Below are 22,533 nucleotides of genomic sequence, written 5' to 3'. Positions count from 1 at the left end.
GAAGCAAAAAAGAACAAACCATAAAACAGTAAGAAAGAACAGAGTGTATCAGCTTGCCAGGGCTGCTATAATAAATACTACACATGGTGGTTTAAACAACCAGAATCTAGTTTCTCCTGGCTCTGCCTTTAAAAGCCAGGAATTACCCCAGTAATTCCAGCACTCAGCAGGTAGAGCACTCAGGAAAGAATTCAAGGTCATCCTCTAAGAAATAGCAAGTTAGAGACCAGCCTAAGCCACAAGAAACTAGCTCAAAACCAAGCAGGACTGGGTGCAGCACAGCTGGTTGAGTCCTAGCCTAGCAGGCACAAGGCTCTATTACCCCGACGCTGGGGGCAAAGGCAAGAAGACCAGAGCTTGAGGGAAACACTCAAACTACACAGCAGGCCAGAAGCCAGACTGGACTTTACGAGACACTGCCTTTAAAAAAAGTCAGGGAAAGAACATCAATTCTAAGCTTTTGGATTTTTTTGTTTTGTTTTGTTGTCACACTACTAATCTTCTCAGAGTTCCCTTTTGTTATATATTGCTTCATCTTTGGTGTCATAGATGTTCTTCAAATATAGATTGTCACAGTCCAGAACAGTTCACCCAAACCAAACTTAGAGCCTAAGTTATGTTAGTTGTGGGAGATAAATTCAGGTGTAGTTCTGAGTTTTATTTTCCATTTCTCTAGATAAATTTCCTTATAACATTTTTTTTCACAGCCCAGTTTTGGAAATATGCACCAAAATTTTATCAGCCCACATACATTTTTTCAGCAACCCACTCATTGGATATGTGGAAAGCATAGCTGTGAAAAAGAAATAAGGCTGTCTTTTAAGATGGTTGATTTACTAAGAGAATGTCTACAAAGCAATAATGTCCAGAAGCAGGAGACTGAGGAGCTGTCAGCACACCCTCACACTGACAACAATCTATGATCATGGCGATACTGCTGCAAGATGAAATCACTATCTGATAGCTGCTTTAATTAACAGGAAGCCTAAAAACAACTAAAATAAAGACGTTACCTACATCTTTAAAAAGAAAATCCTCAGGGCCAGTGAGATGACACTTACCACAAAACTAGAGGACCTGAGTTCAATCCCCAGGACCCACATGGTAGAAGAGAACTAAGTCTATACAGACACACACCTCACCCCCACCTCCTCAAAAAGTCAATGTATGTAAAAAAATTAATAGAGAACCCTTAAAATAGCAACAACAACAAAAGCCACGGTAAAATTTAAAAGTATCATTTAGGAGGAAATTAAATAATGCAACAAGAAAAATAAATGCTTTCAACAAAGCATTCTGGGAAAATACAATACCACTCAGAAGTCATAGCTCAGCAGAAGAGCAAGTGCTTAGGATATACTAGATTCTAGAATAGAAAAAAGAAAGGAAAAGTAGGAGGCAGAGGCATAAGGGTGGCTATAAAGAGGCATAAGGATGAGGCCAACCTGGATTCTATCGTGAATTTTAGGACAATGAGGGGACACAGAAGACTCTATTTCAAAAAAACACAAACTGCAAGAAAAAAAAGAAATGAAAAATGCCAAACACATAAAAATAATGGCACCTTTGTTACTTTGTTCCATATGGCTATAGTCTCAAACCATACCACCATAAAAATCCCGCAGACATTGCACAGATGAGAGTGCTATTTGAGGTTAATGTTATTGAAAGTCAAACTTCAATTTCTTTGAACTCAATGTCAATGCAAAACTAGTCTAACTATTGGGTCCAAATCACTATCCTCTACATGATTTTTAAATGTACAGCCAAAGGTTGTGGTGCGAGCCTTGTAATTCCAGCACTGCAGAGCAGAAACAGGAGGACCACAGGTTCTAGGTTAGTCTGGACTACATGGTAAGTTCTGCACCAGTATGGGACACACAATGAAACTGAGACCCTGCTTAAAAACTACAAATAAGAAGCAGGGTGTGGTGATGTACCCACGGAAGCCCCATTACCCGAGAGACAGAGGTATGAAGATCAAGAATTCAAAGCTAGTCTATGCTACATGAAACTCAGTTTCAATAGTAATAATGATGATGATGCCAAAAACCAAGGATACGTCTCTGTTATCCTCGTCAAAACCAGGGATCATATGAGGGTACCATCTAATAAGATACTGTCATGTTGTCAGCTTGACCAGATTGAGAGATGCCTAGAAAAACTGCCAACGTACATCAAGGTGTTATCTGTCAGGCTATTTGTGTGAATCAGCAAATTATAGGAGAAGATCCATTTATTAATGTCAACTGCACTGTCTGGTGGGATGGGAGCTTGGGAAGAACATGTTGTAGAAGACAGAAGTTACCTGGAGGCAAGGTCGATTTTTCTCGGGTGGGTACAAACTTCTGCTGCTGCCACTGCTTTGAGAGGGGACATCACACTGCACTCACACCACTGACTCCCTAGGGTGCCCCTCTTATGCTGAGGTCTCTAGCTTCTTAGAGTGAGCATCTATTTACTGCCTTCCTTTCCTCTCAAGCTTGAAGATGGACACAGTGGGAGTCTCCAATCTCCAATTGTGTAAGGCGGTGTAATAAATCCCCTGCATAATTACATATGCATTCAACTGGTTCTCTTCCTCTAGAGAACCCTGGCTAGCATAGATCCTATCATTAAATCATCTTTCTTCACAGAGGCTCTTACTAAATCTGACTTAAGATGGGTAGGAATTATAGGCTAGGCATCTATATTATGCTTATATGCTACAATGTCACCAGGTTCGAGTGTGCCTGCAGTAGGTTCATGTGTTGGAACGCTGGTCCCTAGAGTAGCAATGGAGCATGGTGGAACCTTTAAGAGTTGGGCTTACTGCAAGGTTAGGGGGCACTGTGTTCGGAAGGTATTAAAGTAGCTCTTGTGGCACCCTGGTTTGCTCCTCTCAGAGTGAGCTACTATAAAGGGGCAGCACTAGTCCTTCTCTGCTCTCCATCATCCTGTCTTGTCATGTGACCTCTTCTGCATGCGCCACTGTAATGCCATCACCATAAGGCCCTGACTAGAGCTAAGCAGAAGTAGATAATATACTCTCAGACCATCAACATGATGAGTTAAATAAAGCTCTTTTCTTTATACATTACTCTTCCTGAGGTATTTCATTGCAGCAATAGAAAATGGACTATTAAAGACAAGGTTAAAAACAATTATATTGTTAAGAGATGGGGCCTGCTTTCCGAGTTTATATTCCCTATCCTAATCTGTCAGTTCCTCAAATTTTTATTCCTTTTCTTTGTTTGTTTGTTTGTTTCGGATGGGGTCTTACATAGCTAAGGCTGGCCTTGAACTTGCTGTACAGTTAAGGATAACCTTGAGCTGATCCTCCTGCCTCTACCTCTCAGGTGGATCACAGGCATACACCACCACATCTAGATTTCCTTCTAAACACGTAATAAAGGTTTTCATAAGATATTCTCACATTATGATCACAGCTTTATCTCGTATTCCTATCCTAGTTCTATAGATATTTGAAAATGATTATACCTGCTATGGCCCATATTCATGTGTCACTGCCTACATCATTTGACAGGCCTGCTTCCCCAACAGTGCTCCTGAAAACCAGAGAAGATGTAGGCCAAGAATAAAACCTTTTCTTTGTCCATTCTGCTTCACATGTCCTCTAAATGAGACACTGTTATCCTTAAAGAGCCTCGGTTCCTTTTGGTGAACAAAAGAATAATGACTTTTGGAGCCTCATTTTATACCATCTCACATGGCAACTAGAGCCAGACAGAATGACATTAATAATCATTTCATGTGAAAAAGAAGCAGACTTTTAAAGTCATAAAAAAAACTATCCTACCTTGTTTTAATTTATCAAAAATGTAAGTTTTAAAATTTTAAACAATAAAGCCTTAGGAATTCTTTCTCAAGAGATGGTTCTTGGTCTGGAGAGATGGCTCAGAGGTTAAGAGCACTGGCTGTTCTTCCAAAGGTCCTGAGTTCAATTCCCAGCAACCACATGGTGGCTTAAAACTATCTATAATGAGGTCTGGCACCTTCTTCTGGCATGCAGGCAGGATATTGTATAAATGATAAATAAATAAATAAATCTTAAAGAGAGAGCCAGAGAGAGAGATGGTTCTTGTCCATCCTGGTCCATCTTCTGCACCTCGAACCATTAGGATGCTTGTCTTACAAGCAGTTTTAAAACACTACCCCCAGTCTGACTCAGACTCTCTAGGGGTCACCTTCTGGGACTGTACATTGTTTTAAAACTGACATGGGTGATTTCATGCACTCAACTCTGAGAACCAACAGGCTACAGGTCTTCATTTGATAATGAAGTGGCCATTAGTTGGCAGCAGCCTGCTTACACAGTGAACCTAGGACAACCTGGGCTATACTGTGAGGTAAGTTAAACTAAATGAAACTAATTTATTACATAGAAAGAAGAAAAGAAAGAATATGCTTATAACCCTAGTACTTAGGAGGAGGAAGGAAGATCAGAAATTCAAAGACATCTGAGGCAACATAAAGAGTTTGAGGCCAGCCTGAGGTCTATAATACCCTAGCTCAGAAAAACAAAATTAAAAATCACCATGTTGTTAGGATTCTCTTAAACTAAATGAAACGTGCACAATTATCAAATTACATATACCAGATAAACACAGAAACCCAACATTATTTTGTAATGATCTTATAATTTTGCCAGACTCAGAAACTGTTATATTGCTACTGGTTTTATCTGGGGTACTGACTAATGTCTATGACATCAATTACAAAAAGTCTGAGTATCTGTTTTACAGCAAAAAGATGTAAAATTATTAGTAGTGTCCTTAAGGATGTTCTGATTAAATTCTACACTAAACCAGTAACAAATTAGTCAGTTTAGTCCCAGCACTTGGGAAGCAGAGGTAGATCCCTCTGTGACTTTGAGGCCAGCCTAGTCTACAGAATGAGATCCAGGACAGTTAGGGCTTCCCTGTCTCAGAAAGAGAAAGAGAGAGAGAGAGAGAGAGAGAGAGAGCCAGCTATCATTATTTCCAAAGCTAAGAACCATCTCATTTTCCCATCTACCAGTTTGTTTTCTAAGGAATGGCTATATTTCCTAGGAAAATATAATTCATCAAATACAAATCATAAAGAAACAGATTTTGAACAGATGAATAAAGAGTAAAGAGAATGACCCAGTAACAAAAAGTCTCTCACCAAATAATCTCACTACATTAAAGCACACTGTCTGGGCTAAGGACATGGCTCATGGGTTAAGAACAAGCATTGCTTGCTCTTCCAAAAGACAGGAACTACTTTACCAGCTCCACAGGCACCTGCACCTATGTGCACATACGGGCCCCACATAAGTAAAGTAATAAAAATAAATCTTTAAGGAGTATTAATCTGTCAGGTGTGGTGGCTTTAATCCCAGTACTTGGGGAGCAGATGCACGCAGATCTCACTAGCCTGGTCTTCATACCGAATTCAAGGATAGCCAAGGCTATATAGTGACACCTTGTTTGAAAGATCCAAAAACAAAAATAATCTTTCTCAAACTCTTTCCACAGGTTGAATATGAATGGTTCTCAGCTCACTTTACAAAGCCAGGACTATCTTACCAAAGCCATATAAAGGCATAAGAGAACAAAAGCATAGGATAATAACCCTGATTGTTGTAAATACAAAAAACCCTCAACAAAACAGTAACAAGCTCAATTCAACAATATAGTAAAATGATCATTCAAACAATCAAGTGAGATTTACGCCTAGAATTCAGGAATAGTTCAAACAAGTTAAATTTAACCAAGGAAAAAGTTGTACTCCAAAACCTGTATAGTACTGATAAAAGAAATTGAAGGATACGTACAGATACAGCCCATGTTCATGGCTTAGAGGAATTATTACTATTATTAAAATGTCCATATCACTTAAAGGTGTTCTCAGATTCAAAGAAATCCCTGGCAAAATGACACTTTTTCTTCTTTTTTAACATGGCAATTTTCACAGAAACAATCCTAAAATTAGTTGGACACTGGTGCTATGGACATGGCAGAGGGTCTCCTGATCATAGCTTAGGCAGCACAGTAAGGCTCTGTCTATATCAACAAAACCAAACAAAACCCCCTGGGTTCCATCTCTACCACCAGAAAAACAGTCCTAAAATGTTTATGTGACCACAAAGCCCTTTAAGAGCAAAAGGAACAAAGTCATACTGATTCCAAAACCTGTCAGGCTGTCGTATTCAGAACAGAATGGCAACAGCATGAAAATACACATGAGGTGGGAAAGAATAGAGCCCAGAAATAAACTCAAATATTTTTGGTCAAAAGACTCTCGAGGACACTACCAAGAATCACAATAGAAAGAGCAGCCTTTTAGTAAACAGTCTGTCCCTGTGCAGAGACTGAAATCATGCTGGAGAGATGACCCAGCCATTGAGAGGACTGGCTGCGCTTGCAGAGAATCAGAATTGAGTTCCCAGCATTCACGTGGCAGCTCACAACCATCTGTCACTCTAGTTCCAGCAGATTAGATTACCTCTTCTGACCACCCTGGAAACCAAGCACCCATGGCGCACACACATACACACAGGCAAGACATGCATAAATATAAAATAATATCAAAAAATGAAAACTGGGCTCTTTTACTATATAGAAATTCAACTACGAATGGGATTTAAAACCTAAATATAAGACCTAAAACTACAGAACATCTAGAATAAAACAGGGGAAGCTGGCTGTACTTCACACTCCACACCTGTAATCCCGGCAGAGCAGGTGGATCTCTGTACGTTGGAAGACCAGCCTGGTCTACATAATGAGTTCCAGGACAGCCAGGAACAGTGCGACCCTGTCTCAAAAGAACCACAACAATAAAACCCCAAAAGATTTTTTTTTTTAGGCAATCCAATAAAATTGTTTTAAATTTTTATTTACCCCAAAAGATTTAAACAAAACAACAAACAAACAAACACAGAGGAAGGACTCCATGACATTTGTCTTGGGAATGTTTTTGGAAATGACCTTTACAGAAAAGGCAGAGTCAGCAAATGGTCCCAAATGCAAACAGAATTCAAACAACTCCAGGGAAAAATATCTAACTCCATACCAAAAAAACATGACCTGATTAAGGATCGACAAAGACAGAAGGCAAGATGGCTTGTCTGGTAAAAGCTGTTGCTACGAAACCTGACAACTGGAGTTCAATCCTTGGGGCCCGCATGGTACTCCTGCAGACTGCCCAGTGCCCCCCATGTACACGTGTAGCATGCACACAGTGGCCTGTGCATACCCCACACAAAGTTAATAAAATATAATAGAAAGTTAAATGGACAAAGAAGCTAAATAGACATAATTAAATGGAAAAGGCGTTCAATATCACTAAGTGCCAGAAAAAAAGAAAATAAAGTCCACAAAATACCTCCTTACCTATGAGAATGGTTACTACTAAAAAGACCAAAAATTACAAGTGTTGATGAGGATGTGGAGAAAAGGTAATTCTTGTACACTATAACAAAACTACTTTAAGGCAGGAGTGGTGGCATACTCCTGTAATGCCAGCACTCAGGTGGCCGAGGCAGATGGATGTCTGTGAGTTCCAGGCTACCCTGGTCTATAGAGCGGGTTCCAGGACAGCCAGGGCAACACAGAGAACCCTATCTCAAAAACCAAAAAGTATTTTATGACCCAGCAGTCATACTACTATGAGTTGGACAAACCTGATTGCAGTGCTTCAGAAGTCCACTCTGACCTTAGCCCATGCAACCCTTCTTGGGTTCCTTTTCACTTTTCCTGTGGAACCAGTTCCTGAATTTCTAAGGTAAACGGGTTCTTGATTTTCTTTATAATTTTAATGTTTATATATTGTTCCTGCTTTTGAACTTAAAAAATATATCTATACTGCATATACTGTGTCAAATTTTACATGTTCAGCATTATTTCCATGGCTGGTTCATGTAACAGATCATAGTTGCAGCTCATTCATTTTCACTGCTAGGAAGTCACATGAGCAGATGTACCATAATTGACTCACTCATCTCTTACTGACGAGCACCTGAGTTGTCAAATAGGAATACTGTTATGTCCACTTATGTGATATAAACATGCATACATATATATGGGTTACATGAAACAAGCTTCTCTGGAGTATGTACCTCAGAGCAGGCTTTCTAGATCACAGAGCATATGTATCTTTATCTGTGCTAGATAATGCCAAACTTGTTCTCAAAGTATCAAGTTTGTTTTCAGAACATCAACTCCCACTTCCATCAAGAATGCACGAGTTTCTCCACTGGCCACATTCTTTGTGGCATGTGGTATCATCAGCTCTGTAAGCGGCACCTCAGTGTGGTTCTGTTTTCCATTCCCTGACTACTGAGGAGGTTGAGCACTTTCTCACATATTTATTGGCCATTTGGAATTCCTCTTTGGTAAAGTGTCAGCTCAAGCATTTCCTCAGTGTTCTTACAGGCTCTCTTTTTATTTGTAAAAATCCTATATATATTCTAACATGCCATCTGTATTTATTGGAAATAAGCCTTCTTTCACATTGTGGCTTCTCTTTATGATGTGCAAACTGTTCTCTAAAATGTGTTTTAAGTAAAAAGAATCTGTTATCAATAGCTTTTGTAGGAAAAATAAGCTTAAGATTATACATATAATACATACATACTGTATATATGTATATGTGTGTATGAACACACACACACACACACACACAGTTTCACGTAGCTGGCCTCAAACTCGCCATGTAACCAAGAGTGGCTCTGAACTTCTAATCCTCCTGCCTCTACCTCCTGAGTGCTAGGATTACACACCACCACGTCTGTTTTATGCAGTGCTGAGGACTAAACCAGGTGTCTCGTATAAGCATTTTGCCAACTGAACTATACCAGCCTGGAAGTAAGTTCAAGAAACCATTTTAAACACTTGTTTAAGACTCCCTTCAAACAAATAACCTAAATTTTGGAGGAGCAGAAAGAGTTTGTAAATGAGTAGGAAGGGCTGCAAGATGGCCCAGCAGGTAAGGGCACTTGATGCCAGGAGTTCCATCTCTAGGAACCACACGGTGGTTGGTCTCATCTCCATATGCGTGTTCTGGCACACACACAACACATGTAAAAATTCTAATAAGTAAGAAGATGGCACAATTTTTAGGCCTAGTTGTGATTCTAAAGTTAGTAGCATAACATTTGATGCCAATGGCTTTCCTAGAAATTCAAAATAATATTCCTTTGCATGAATTATCTCATTCACCAAACTTTTTCCTCAAGCACAAATGGAGTAATTGCCTCACAAATGAACTGAAAAGGATAGCTGATGCTATATAACTTAAGAGTATATCTTCTATAACTCTACCTCACAAAGAAATAGATGTAGAAGAAACTGGACCTTAAGAAACCCTGGCTGAATGCTGCTGGCACTGTCTCAGTCTCACACTGACTCTGTGGTCGCCATCCTACTATTTACCTTCCTGTTTCAAAAGTCATACCAGTGTAGAAAAGTCTGGATTTTCCCCCTGAAGCTTCAATTTAAATCTTATTTTTAAATAGCTTTAGAGTAAACCTCCACAGTTCTCTTCACCAGCATAGCCTTCATAAGTATTTATGTGTGTGATGTCAGTAACAAGTCTTTTCACCTCACCAGCTCCCTTTTCCAGTGTCCATACAATAATACAGCTTGTGTTTCTGAGGCAGAAAAGAAAGGAAGAAGCATGAGGATGAGTCTTTATTAGAGCCAAAGACATCAACTCTTCAATATTTGTCTGCGTGCGTGCGAAGGCCCAAGGATGTGGAGGTCAGAGGAAAACCTCAAGGGTCAGTCCTTGCCTTCCTTTGAGAAGGGTCTCAGCTACACTGCTCACACGGGCTAGCTGGTCTGCAAGCTTCCTGTCTTCCCCTCCCACTGCCTCACAGCAGTATGATGGGATTACAGTTGCTATAGCAACTACGCCCAGCTTTTACTTGGGTTCTGTGGGCCTGCACAAAGAACACACTTTACCTCTAAGCCACCTCACCAGTCCAGCATATTTATTTATTTACCTACCTACCTATACCTATTTATTTATTTATTTATTTATTTTGGTTTTACGAGACAGGGTTTCTCTGTGTAGCCTTGGCTGTCCTGGTCTCTCTTTGTAGACCAGGCTGGCCTTGAACGCAGAGATCCACCTGCCTCTGTCTCCCTGAGTGCTGGGATTACAGGTGTGTGCCTCTGTGCCAGGCTCAATATATTTTTAGCAAAGAAAAAAAAAAAAATCACACAGGCCTCTCTGTTGACATGCTTATGAGTGGTTTATAGCTGAGTTCGTCTTTGCTGTCACCAGCCCTTTGTCTCTGCCCTCACCTAAGCCTTTACTAAACAGGTTTGTCACAATCCTGGCTTACTATTTTTATGGATATAATAAAACTGGTACAGTATGATTGAGAATACAAAACATACAGAAAAATTTCAGTTCCATTCATTATGCCTCAATATCACTGCCAAATAAACTTTTCTGTAATGATAAAAAGGTACTTTTTTTAAATGACTAAAACAGTTTTTGGGTGGTGGTAGTGCACTCCTTTAATCCCAGCACTTGGGAAAGCAGAAGCAGGTGGATCTTTGTGAGTTCACGGACGGTCTAGTTTACAGAATGAGTTTCAGAACAGCCAGGGCTACAAAAGAGAAAATCTGTCTTGAAAAAAGAAGGTCTACCAGAGCAGTTCAATATAACAGACAAGGTCTGTCCAGTCTGTTATACAATATGACACATATATCTACTGAGCACCTGAAATGTGGTTAGAATACTTCAAGAATCAATTATTCATCTACCATCCATCCACCCGTCCATCCACCCACCCACCCACCCATCTATCTTGGATATAAAATATAGTATCCAACACATGCTAGGCAAGTACTCCACTTGAACTTTTTAAGTTATTTTAGCTGTATAAGAGCTTTTCCTGCATGTATGTGTGGGTATCACACGTGTAGCTGGTGCCAGTGGAAGTCAGAAGAGGGTGTTAGATCTCCTAGAACTGGAGTTATGGATGATTGTGAGCCTAGATGTGTGTGCTGAGAAACAAACCCAGATCTAACCAGTGGGCCAAAATGTGAAGCTCAGATTTAAAATTTTATATTTATTTTGTGTGTATGCATCTGTATTTGTGAGTGTGTGCATGTGTGTGCACATGTAGAAGCCAGAAGACAACCTGTTAGTCAGTTCTTTCTTCCCATGACAAAGGTTCTGGGGATCAAATTAAAACTGTCAGGCTTGGTGGTTAGGTACCTTTGCCCACTTAACTATCTCACTGGCCTAAATATTGTATTTTAAATAGATACATGTTTTAGGACATTTCACTGTGTTGCTCACTGTTGTTTGATACCGGGTTCAAATTCCTATGGACGAGGATTTCCTCACCTTAGCCTCTTGAGTAGCTGGAAGTACAGGCACACAACCAGCTTGCTTGCCTGCTTGCTTCATTAGTTGCTTGACTGAAACAAGGTCTTAAGCTGGCCTCAAACTACTTCAGCCTTCAAAGTGCTAGTATTACAGGCATGTGCCTCTAGATAGAAGAATAATTTTTATTTTAATAGCATCTATGGCTAGTGACTATCACATTGAAAAAATTATGAATATACACATATCATGATTAATTAAAAAACATATTATTTTCACTTAAGACCTAGCACTCTAGTACATATTTCAAAGACTTAGAAAGCCAAAGCCATCATTTTTGTGGGTTACAGATTACACTCTTGACAAGTTAAATGTAAATGGCATTTCAGCTCTCTCCATTCTACTACGACCTCTTCTTTACTTCTCCTCCGCCTCTTCCTCTTTCTCTTCTTCGTTAGTGTTGGTGTTTTTCGAAACAGGATTTCTCTGTGTAGCCTTGGCTGTCCTGGAACTTGCCTTGTGGACCAGGCTGGCCTAGAACTCACAGAGATCCACATGCCTCTGTCCCCCTAAAGGCATATTCCACTGCCTGGATCCATTCTTCTTCTACAGGAATAAACATTCATTTCTTATAGTCTCAATCCTTATGATTTTGAAGATACATTATGTTGGTACACCCATTACATGTCCATTTATTTTCTTTTTCATGTGTGCAATCTAATTCTTCTCTCCCCATCCACTCTATACCATGTGCTCTTTCCCAATTCTGAGGCCTTGGTTTCTTGTTTTCTGTCTTTCATTCAGAAGACATTTCTTACAACTTCTGACTCATGTTTGCTGTCTGTGAAATACTATCTATCAGGCCATCTCACTCTACAGTCTGAAGCACATCATTTAGATGAGAAGGCTTCTCATCCACAAGGTAATTCAGATGGCACTAAAGCTCCTCCAAGCTTTACAATTCTATGAACCTGGGAACAGACCTAGTTAAGGAATTTTGTTTCGCCTCAGGCTGATTCTTCCTCCATTTCCAAAGGCCAGCAAGACTCACTTTTCTATTCTGGGAAGGAAGAGCCTGAACATCTGAACTTTCACTATCATTTTCTTGAATTCATGCTCTAGCCCCAATTTTATTCTAAAGCTCCAGGTTTGTATTTCTTTTGGCTGTATACATCATTAACTAGCAGTGTTACCAATCATGATAACAATGACGGTACTGGGCAAACCAAAGAAATCTTCAGTTTCAAACTTATATGACTTAGTGATAAAAAACACAAGCTTTAAAATAATATGAATATGATTATTCTTGAGAAAGGGTCTTACTATCTAGCCGTGAACTTCCTAAATAATTCAGGCTGCCTCAACTCCTTGATCCTCTTGCCTCAGCTTCCTAAAAGCTAGGATTATAAGCATATACCAACATGCCTGGCTATATATAAATTTGAATCTGAGTGTTGTTGCTTTCTGGCTGTGAAATCCTGACTACATTATATCATCTATCATCTCCCGAGTCTCAATTTTCTGATGTGTGGAGTGAGATAAAAATAAATTAGTACTTACAATTCATATAATTGTTGTATTTTGCAAGGTATTTTAGCACAATTCTTGAATTATAAAAAAAGCTTGCTGCAGTCTGCACTTAAAATGTGTAACTGTGGAAAGCTTGGCCCTAGCCTGTAATGTTACTGGAAAATGGTGGAACTGTTAGGAAGTTAGGTCACTGGAGTTTTGTTCTTGAAGAGGATGCAGGAGCCCAGCTTCTTCCTGGTTCTCTGTTTTCCAGGCCATCACAAAATTAGCACACCTTCTCTGCTTTTGGTAACTTGGTAAAGTGACCAGGGACTAAAACTTCTGAAGCCGTGAGCCAAACAGCCTTTTCCTCCTCCTCTAAAAACATGATTTTTTATAAAATTGCTTTTAATTATGTGTATGTGAGAGGTGGGTATATGTGCACTTACGTACACGTACCTTAGGAGGCCAGAGGTTTCAGAGCTGGAGCTGGCGTTCCAGGCAGCTGTGCACTGTCTGATGTGAGTGCTGGGAAGCAAGCACAGTCCTTGACAAAGCACCAGCTCCATTTCCTCCTAAGCTGACAATCACTGGTATTTTGTCACCCTAACACAGACAGCAATGACCGACTCAGTGAGTGCCAAGCCCTGCTACTAGCAATAGTGTTACCTTTCCAGCCCTACAGCATCAACAGCGCCTCTGTTTTTACTTTTAAATAAATCCAACTAGCACTTTTACACTTTTCATCCCCATCATGTTTTTCATGCTTGCATAGATTGTTATTTCTATAGCCACCAAGACACATTACTAGATTCATAAACACTTATGAAGCTTCCTTCATTTTATCTCTCCTATAACATCCTGCAAATGCCCAATACATAAAAGTCTTTCTCTCAGCCCCTTCAAATAATTTTTACAAACACATGTTTTCCCATGAGATCCCTCATGCTCTTTCCAGGCAGGTCCTCTTTGTATATCTAAAATGTTAAAGTCCCTTAGCCAATAAATACTGTATGATTTGACCTCTCTCCAACTCTATGTTTGGTCTCTCGTCCACATAAGTGGACAGTAGTTTTTATATTCTCTTGGCCAATCATTCATTCTACCAAATTGTCCTCACTACCACAATAAGAGCAGTTTCAATCTCTTAATAAGGATTTTATGTAAATAAATTCTACTAAAATTAAGCAGAAAGGGGAAACTATAAATAAATAAACAGTCACATAATTTGAAGGTCCAGGCACAGCACTTACTTCAGATGTGGCTATCGAGCCTATAGCTCAAATGCTGCCCACGAAACTCTGTACCTCTCTTTCCATCTTTTGGCTCTACTTTCTGCTAACTGACAAGCTCCAGGCTCATATTTTATTTTCTCTGCAACTTTGGGCCTGAAGCATGCCTCTTTCTCGACAGTTAACGAGAAAATAATGTAAAAGTATACTAGCAGAATAATGTAGAAAATACTAGTATGTGCTGCTGGCAAATGTGCTTACTTAGGGACAACCTCTGTGGCCAGGGCAATGTACTGTGACTGGCCATTTCAGGCCTGAGTCACATGTATACTGTATTCAGAGTGGGTGACCTCTCAGGGTGGCTCATTAGGAAAACTGAGGTGCTGTTATGAAATAGAAGGGATTAGATAATGGTCTTGAAAAGATAACCCCCAAAGTCTTAAAAGTTTCTGCATACTGTCTACCACTGCCCAGAATGGCTTTTCTTCTCATTTTTGCCAACCCAAACCCAAGCTGTAACTTTCCTGCTCCAAGAATTCTCCTGCAATGTCTTTTTAAAATCTAGTCCACTGGATTAAGTCATCTACTCCAAAATAGGCATTTGTTTTTCTTAAAAAAAAAAAAAAATCATTCTGTCACTTCCTCAGTTTGCATAATTCTCTAGGTTTAATCCCTACTACCACAAAATAAAAATTAAAAAAATCTACACCTCTCCACCACCACACTCAACAGGGTCTCACTCCGCAGACCAGGCTGGTCTCTACCTCACAGAGTTCTGCCTGCCTCTGCCTCCCGAGTGTAGGATTAAAGGTGTCTGCTTTTATGCCCAGCAGTATCTCTACCTTTTTAAACAAACTGGGGGAACAACCCAAGGAAGATTTCCTGAAGAGCTTAATTATGTCCAGTTGTAAATGGTATGGGGAGTAAGTGCTGTTTCTTTCCAGGATGTTTCCTGGAAAGCTGTTGCTTTCTACCATGGACATTCCATACTTAATGAAAGAATAACCTAGGAGCTAACTTGATACGACTTTACATGGTTTTAAATCTTCTATAGTACCACCCTAGACAAAATATTTTCACTCTCCTAAGTCTGAATTCAGGCTTCAGAGATGGTTCAGTTGTTAAGCATGCATAGTGCTCTTGCAGAGGACCTGAACTGATGCCCAGCACCTATAACAGGTGGCTCCAGCTCCAGGGGAACTGATGCCCTCTTCTGACTAGTCTCCTTAGCACCTGCATTCATATGCACATACCCACACTAGAAACACACACACACACACACACACACACACACACACCATTTAAAGAGTAGCAAGTCTGGATTCATCAAGTAACTGCAAAAAAAGAAGAATGGGGTTTGGAGTTCTGTTCCTAAGGAACATCATCTTTCTTTGTCCTTTAGCTACAGGTTTTTGAGCACATTATTAAACATACATAAGCATTGCTTTCACTATCTGCAACAAGAAGAAAAACGATGCCTCACTGCACATGGAGAAGCTGCTTGATATAAACTGGAGAAAAGAGAGTGAACTAAAAGTCTACCAGTAGTCGGAGTGTCTTAGTTATTTTCCTATGAAAATGAGTGTAATCATATTTAATCCATGTTATGTGTACTTATCAAGGCAATATGTTCTAAACATCTAAGGATGACTAACAAATAATGAACACTCAATAACTACATCACTGGCATTAGATTGCCTGTTTAAAACTATTTTTGTCCTAATTACTAAGGGCTGCCAGAGTTAAAAATCAATCTGGTTTAACAGGTTATAAAATACCTTGTGATCTTTTAATCTCTTTTTTTATACTTTTGACCAAATAAAATGTCAATCGACAACAATAACAAAACCTTTGATTTAATACAGTGACATTAAAGTATGAGTAATAACAAACATAAAAAAATCAGAGCTCAAAAAGGAAAGCTTTTCTTAAGAGTAAACATTATTCTTCATAAATGTCTGGTTTTGTCAGTAAAACTTTTATTTCTTGATGGCTCAAATTCTGCTCCTAGATTTACTTAAGAGCAGATAAGATAATAAGCTAGATAGACTGCTGTAATTGTCTTTTCTTTACCTTCAGGCTTAGTGTAGCAATACCGAAATGACTCACCTCAATATGAATATCACCCCACCAATCAGCCCTCTCTGGAGCAGAATCAAGAAAGCAGGAAGGGGATGAATGACAAGTTCACAAGAGGCCACCAACACACATACAAAATCCAAGTGACTAACTGTTTATGTTGACATTAGCAAGTTTTGACTTCAGTGCTATTAAGTAAAGAAATATAAATCATATGCAAAAATTGCCTCCCCAAAATAAACTTCAGGAAGCGGAGAAAAAGTTTCTTTGGAAATAAGAGTTTCTGGGGGTAACTTAACATCTTTGCTTTCAATTAAAAAATATATATATTTAGAGCTGTCATGTGTTTGCGTGTGTGTGTGTGTGTGTGTGTGTGTGTGTATGTCTTGTAAGGCAGCAAACTTAAAAGAGTCAGTTCTCGTCTTCTACTATCTAGGTTCTGGGGAATCAAACTTGGATTGCCTGTTGGGCTTGACAGAGAGGGCCTGGTCTTACCAGGCCAGTTCTATTTCTTTTTTCCAACGTGAGTGAATTATATGTGATAATGACCCGTCTTTGATGACTACACAAGCTTAAGAAAGTACGAACTCTTAAGATTTTTAAAATTAAGCAGAATGAGGACGACAACACCATGTACACCGAACATTCACTAAGTACACACAAAATATTTAAACAACTTCGTAAGGGGCCACTCCCCTCATATTTACGTAAAATAAAAGGACCCGGTTCTCAGTCTTCCCCCTGGGGAAATTATATTTTAAACACAGGAGGAACACAGTATTACCATGTTGAATACCTCCGTCACCATACATTGTTTCCCGCGGAGGAAACCAAGTAATTCTTAATTCCCATTCTCTTTCCTGTCTTAAACAATATAAGGCGCAGCAATGTTTTTAAAGGGAAAAACAAATACAGTCGCGGTAGACAGTATCTTACTAAGTTTTTCTTCTTTTCACGTTTTCTCGGAGGACACTAAGAGCGGAAGACGAAAGTAATGAGCACCTGAAGATGGGCTATTTTCACAAGCGCTTTTCGGCCAGGCAACAAACGGAGGCGGAGAAAGAAGCTGTTACAGCGCTGGAGCCCACATCACTCACACTCGCACGCGCTCGCCCACACTAGGGGAAAGGCCAGCGCGGACACGGGTCCTTGGACCGGGCAGCCCCCAGCGCCACCCGCACTACGAGGGAAGGACGTGCCTGCCACCCTCCCCAGCTCTTGGCGAAGTCAAGCTGGCATCCGCAGCCCGAAGGGGCCTGCAGACGGCGGGGTGGGCAGGAGCGCACAGGGGTCACTGACAGCGGGATTCCTAGGAGCCGCTCGAGGAGCATCACCCGTCGACGCCTCCGTCCGGCTTCGCAGACGCCGCCGCGCCGCAGGCTCCGGGTCCGGCCAGGCCGGGAGCTGCGCGGTCCCAGCCGTCCCTGTTACCCCGGGCCGATCCCCCCCGCCGGCGGGCCCTCCCCACCCCACAGGTCCCGGGCGGCAGGGATGCCCGCTCACCAGCCCGGGTGGTGTCCGTCAGGTCGTGGTTGGCCGCTCCCCGGGGAAACTCCCTCAGTTTCCGGCCGCTCAGGCTCAGCGCCCCGGTGACCGCCGCCTCCTCCAGGGCTCGGTCGACCGAGCGGCTCCACGAGCCCGGGCTAGGACCGGGGCCCACCCCGGGGCTCGGCCCACAGTTCGCACCGGAGAGGTTTGCTCCGGACGCCACCGGGCCGGGGTACTCCGCGGCCGCCGCCACAGCTACCAAGCCCGCGGCCGCCATTTCCCAGACAACTCTCCGGCCCGGCTCTGCGCATGCGCCGCCCGGACCGCTGGGTGGGCGGGGAAAGGGGCTCGCGGACCCCGGAGCGGCGGCCGGGAGCCTGCCCCACCCACGCCGAGGTTTTCCAGGGAAAGCAGAGCGGCGGGAGCTGACGGCCCTCTCCTCCGGGCCCCCTAAAAGGGCGCCACACAGACCACCCTTCCCAGCGCTCCAACCCTGTCATCCTCCCTCGAGCGGTGGATTAAGCAGCGAAGATTCCTTTAGCCCTGTTGCTGTCAAACTTGGGCGGTTAGAGGGGACTCGCTGGGCTACGCCCGAGAAATTGTCTCTCAACTTGTCACCCTACCTCTAGATCTAACGTGAGATTTGTGGGTATACTGTTAGTTCTTGAGAGGGAAAAATAGCGCAGATTCGCCTGCCACGTCCCTTGTTGAAATAGTTTTAGATTCTCCTTTTTATGAAAGAGATGACAATGATGGAAACCATCGTCTAAAGTATGGCTGTTTATGCAGATTGTACCACTGACTAGAACAGAACCAATACTATTTAAATCTAACACCCAAATCTGACTATGATAGGGATTAAATTTAGAACTGAAAGACCAGAACTGAAACCATTCAAGTAATGAAAAAGTGAAAAATGCCAAATTTAAATCACACCTCCTCAGTCACTGCAGTCTCTTCCTGAATGTTTTAAATTCAAACCATTCCTAATATGTGATGTAAATTTCAATCACCATCTATTTTAATTTGCTGTCAGAGTCTGTTTCCTAAAGAGCTGTCTAATCTTATTTCAGAATCCAAGGAAGCCAGTTAGAATAAGACAACAGTTGGGCTTGAGAGATGGCTCAGAAGTTAAGAGCACTGGCTGTTCTTCCTACAGGTCCTGAGTTCAAGTCCCAGCAACCACATGGTGGCTCACAGCCATCTATAATATGATCTGGTGCCCTCTTCTGGCATGCAGGTGTACATGCAGACAGAACATTGTAAAATCTTAAAAAAAAAAAAAAGTAAGACAACAGTAAAAGGCTGAGTGTGAAGGAGGATTATCCACCGGAGTTCTCAGCAAAACAATCTCAGGAATGAGGGAGGCTTTGAAGGAATCCTGAAGAATCATTAGGTAGTATAAGATGACAGCAGAATTCCATAATGAAGGATGAATACACACATATTCAGGCATGATTTTGATGCATCTGAGAGCCTTAAGACATAAATAAGAAAATCTGTCACAGAGCATGAAAGGAAGTATGAGGTGTGAGAAGCTACTCATCCATGATTCAAGGCCCAACTTTAGGGAAGCAAGGACAAGCACTTTCCCAAGTTTCCAAGTTCAAGAAGTTGTAAAAATGTTTCAGTAATAAAGCTGATCGGTAAAGGCTGCTCTATGAACCTTTTTATTTATTTATTTATTTATTTATTTATTTAAAATAAGAGCCTAAAGTAGCCCAGGCTGGCCTTGCCCCTCCATGCCCTGAGAATACAAAGCAAGTATATGATATCTGATACCATGCCTGGCTCTCCACAACATGACATTCTAGTTTCTTTTGCAACAAGTCCTACAATAAATTATTAATGTCTATTAATGGGTCACTTCATGGCAAGTAACGTGTAATCTTTGTCAAGTAATATTTATCCAATATATGTGTATTTTCCGGTCTGTCTGAATTTTTTGTTATTCTTTGAAAAGATATTAAGCCAGCCGGGCACCTGAAGTAATCCTAGTGCGTGAGAGGTTGAGGCAGGAGGACCCAGGCCAGCTTAGCTGCAAAGGGATACCTGTCTTGAAAAAAAAAAAAAAAAAGATTAAGTTGGGCTGGCAAGATAGCTCAATGGGGCAAAGTAAAAAAAGCTTGCCACACAAAGCCAATTTAATCTAGACCCCATAGTGAATGGAAAGAACTATCCTTTGGCCTGAGTGTGTGCCCACTCACACATCACACACGTAAGCATACTCATTATAATCCTACAGAACTGCCAGATATGCCTTTCCAAATGCACTATTGTCATCTTATTATATTTGCATGAATTCTGACAAGTTCTCAGTAATATGGCCTCTTTTCCTAGCGACACACACACTCCACTGCAATCTCAACGTACTATGCTAATCCTGAACTGACCAGATGTGTAAGTTGGGTCTATTCTGTTTGACTTGATCTGAAGTCATTAGTGAATTAAACTCGATGCTAAACACACTTCCCATATCCCAGGGAGATACAGGTTGACCATGTGAACAATAAGAGAGCATGGAAATCAAGAGTAGATATAGTACGAATTAACACCAGAATGAACGTTGACGTTAAGAAAGTCTGTAGATATCTGAAGGCCAAAGTAAATTAAATCTGTAGATTTGGGGAGGAACAAAGATGCTACACATACTATTATATGAGACAATGTCTTTAAAAGAAAAAGAGGTCAGGACTGGGAAGATTGCTCAGTGGATACTTCCTTGCTATATAAGCATGAAGATGCGAGTTCAAATCTCCGGCACTCAGGTAAGAAAGCCAGGTGTGGCCACATCTGTGTTATAACCCTAACACTGTGAAGAGGGGACACAGGAGATGGAACAGGACACTCGACATCTTCATCTGGCTTCTGAGCACACGTAGGAAAAAGGTATTTTAAAATCATCTGAAAGTGGGGAGTAGAAAGAAGGCTGGAGTTCCAGTGTAAGGGAGCTAGCGAGACCGTCTCAATTAAGCAACTACTGAACGAAAGAGTGAAGGAAGGTGGGTTATGCCTGTATTCCCAGCTTCTGGCTTCCAGGATTGCAGTGATTACATGTGCACATGCACACATACACACACACAGAACATGTGTATACTCACTCCTGTGCACGTTCACACACACACAAACATGTAAAGTAACTATCAGGCCTGGAGAAATGGTTCAGTGGTTAAGAGCACCGGCTGCTCTTCCAGAGGTTCTGAGTTCAATTCCCAGTAACCACACGGTGGCTCCCAACCATTTATACTGGGTCTGATGCCCTCTTCTGTCATGTAAGCATACATGCAGACAGAGCACTCATACAGCATAAAATTGAGGTAGCAGTAAAATTAAGCTCAAGTTGCAGTCAGCTCACTGGTTAGAATGTGTTGCTCTTGCAGAGAATCTTTCAGTTCTAGCACCCACATGGTGGCTCACAACTCTAGTTCTTGGGCATCTGATGCCCTCTTCTGACCTTGGCAAGCACCAGGCACACATGTGGTTCATACATACAAACTCAGACAAAAAACAGGTGTATAAGAAGCTTTTAAAACTTGTTATAGGAGAGATCAAGGAGGAATTTTTGACATGTGTAAAGATTTGGGACTACAACTATGAAATGCAAAATGTGTAGAATTCTCACTTTTTTATTCCCTCAATCTTTTTTATCCAGCCCAGACTGGCTTTTTTGTTTGTTCCTGAGAACTCGTAACTTTGGAGAAGAATTAAGAACTGTAAAAAGGTTGTAAACAAAAGGGGTATAGAAACCAACTACCTTATTCAACTACCATCCTGCTGCAAGGAAAAACCCAGCACAAAGGGGTTGTTCAGCCTGAGGATTTGACAGGCTCCCTTCTTCCTGTTTATTTTATAGGCTAAAACTTAACTCATTCAATACCAGAGGCAAGTTTCACTACAGTTTCCATGGGCACCAGCATACAGTGTATATACACACATGCAAGCACACACACAAACACATAAACCACTCTTTGAAAAGTAGTAAAACTGGGTATTGTGGCACATTCCTGTAAACTTAGCTGAAGCCTAACAATGTGTGCCTCACAGCCTAAAGAGGAAGGGAGAAATGGAGGGAGAGAAGAAAGTGGAGAGAGACTGATTGTCTTACCACCAGCCCCACCCTGCCCCATCTCCAAAGGGAAGCTTACATCACATATGCAAAGCGGCAAAATAACAGAATTCCTCATAAATGTGAAAGGTCTACTGATCAGAATGAGTAAGCTCTTTTTTGCTTTAATATGGCTTGCATTTGGAATATACGGAATTCTTTGTAGTGACAAGTGAATTATTTTTTTCTAATCTCTTCATAGCAAAATACCCCCAAACTGCATATACTGTGTGAATTACATTACAGGCAAAATTTAATATGAATCTCTAACAAAAGTAAAACATTGACAATACCTATACGTTTCTTAAACATAAGTATTTTATAATCTGATTATAATTAATATAGTGAAAACTTTGTGTCCATTTTAAAAAATGTCAGATTAGAACACCAGTCTTTTTCCTCCATGTGTGTCTGAGATGGGGTTTGAAATTAGCAGTCATCTTCCTGGTGTACACTAAAAACACTGGCCTTTTCCTAGTGAGTTTCAGTAACTTCAACATCAAAATAATAAAGCAGAAATTATCATTGAAAACGTAGATTTAGTGAACATGCCACAAATGCTGGTATAGGGCTATTACTCTTAGATATCTGATGTTAAATACCACAAAACTTCTGTGTGTGAAGTAGTTTACTGTCCACTGAGAATTATAAGATGTGAGGGTCAAAACATGACTGCTCCATTTAAGGTTTAGAAAATGTTGGGTCTCACTTTACTGAGCTGTAAAATGAGGGTCTAGAGCAGATATTTCTGATGGCTCGTCCTGTTTCATGCTCTGCATTATAAACAATTTGATTGTCTTTAATTTC

General features: G+C 40.9%; 1 protein-coding gene across 12 annotated transcripts in view; it reads right to left on the bottom strand.

The window, feature by feature from the left end:
• Positions 1 to 17,912, bottom strand: part of Lrch3 (leucine rich repeats and calponin homology domain containing 3) — a 99,558-nt gene extending 81,646 nt beyond the window's left edge. For all 12 annotated transcript variants that reach the window (XM_060370254.1, XM_060370261.1, XM_060370258.1 and 9 more), the window contains exon 1: positions 17,637 to 17,912. In XM_060370254.1, coding sequence (XP_060226237.1) covers positions 17,637 to 17,898 — 262 coding nt within the window. In that variant the 5' untranslated portion in view covers positions 17,899 to 17,912. The remainder of the gene's footprint in view (positions 1 to 17,636) is intronic.
• Between the last annotated feature and the right edge of the window lie 4,621 nt (positions 17,913 to 22,533).

The sequence above is a fragment of the Meriones unguiculatus genome, chromosome 17, assembly GCF_030254825.1.
Source record: "Meriones unguiculatus strain TT.TT164.6M chromosome 17, Bangor_MerUng_6.1, whole genome shotgun sequence".
NCBI classification, from domain to species: domain Eukaryota; kingdom Metazoa; phylum Chordata; class Mammalia; order Rodentia; family Muridae; genus Meriones; species Meriones unguiculatus.
This window is presented reverse-complemented; position numbering and strand designations above follow the sequence as displayed.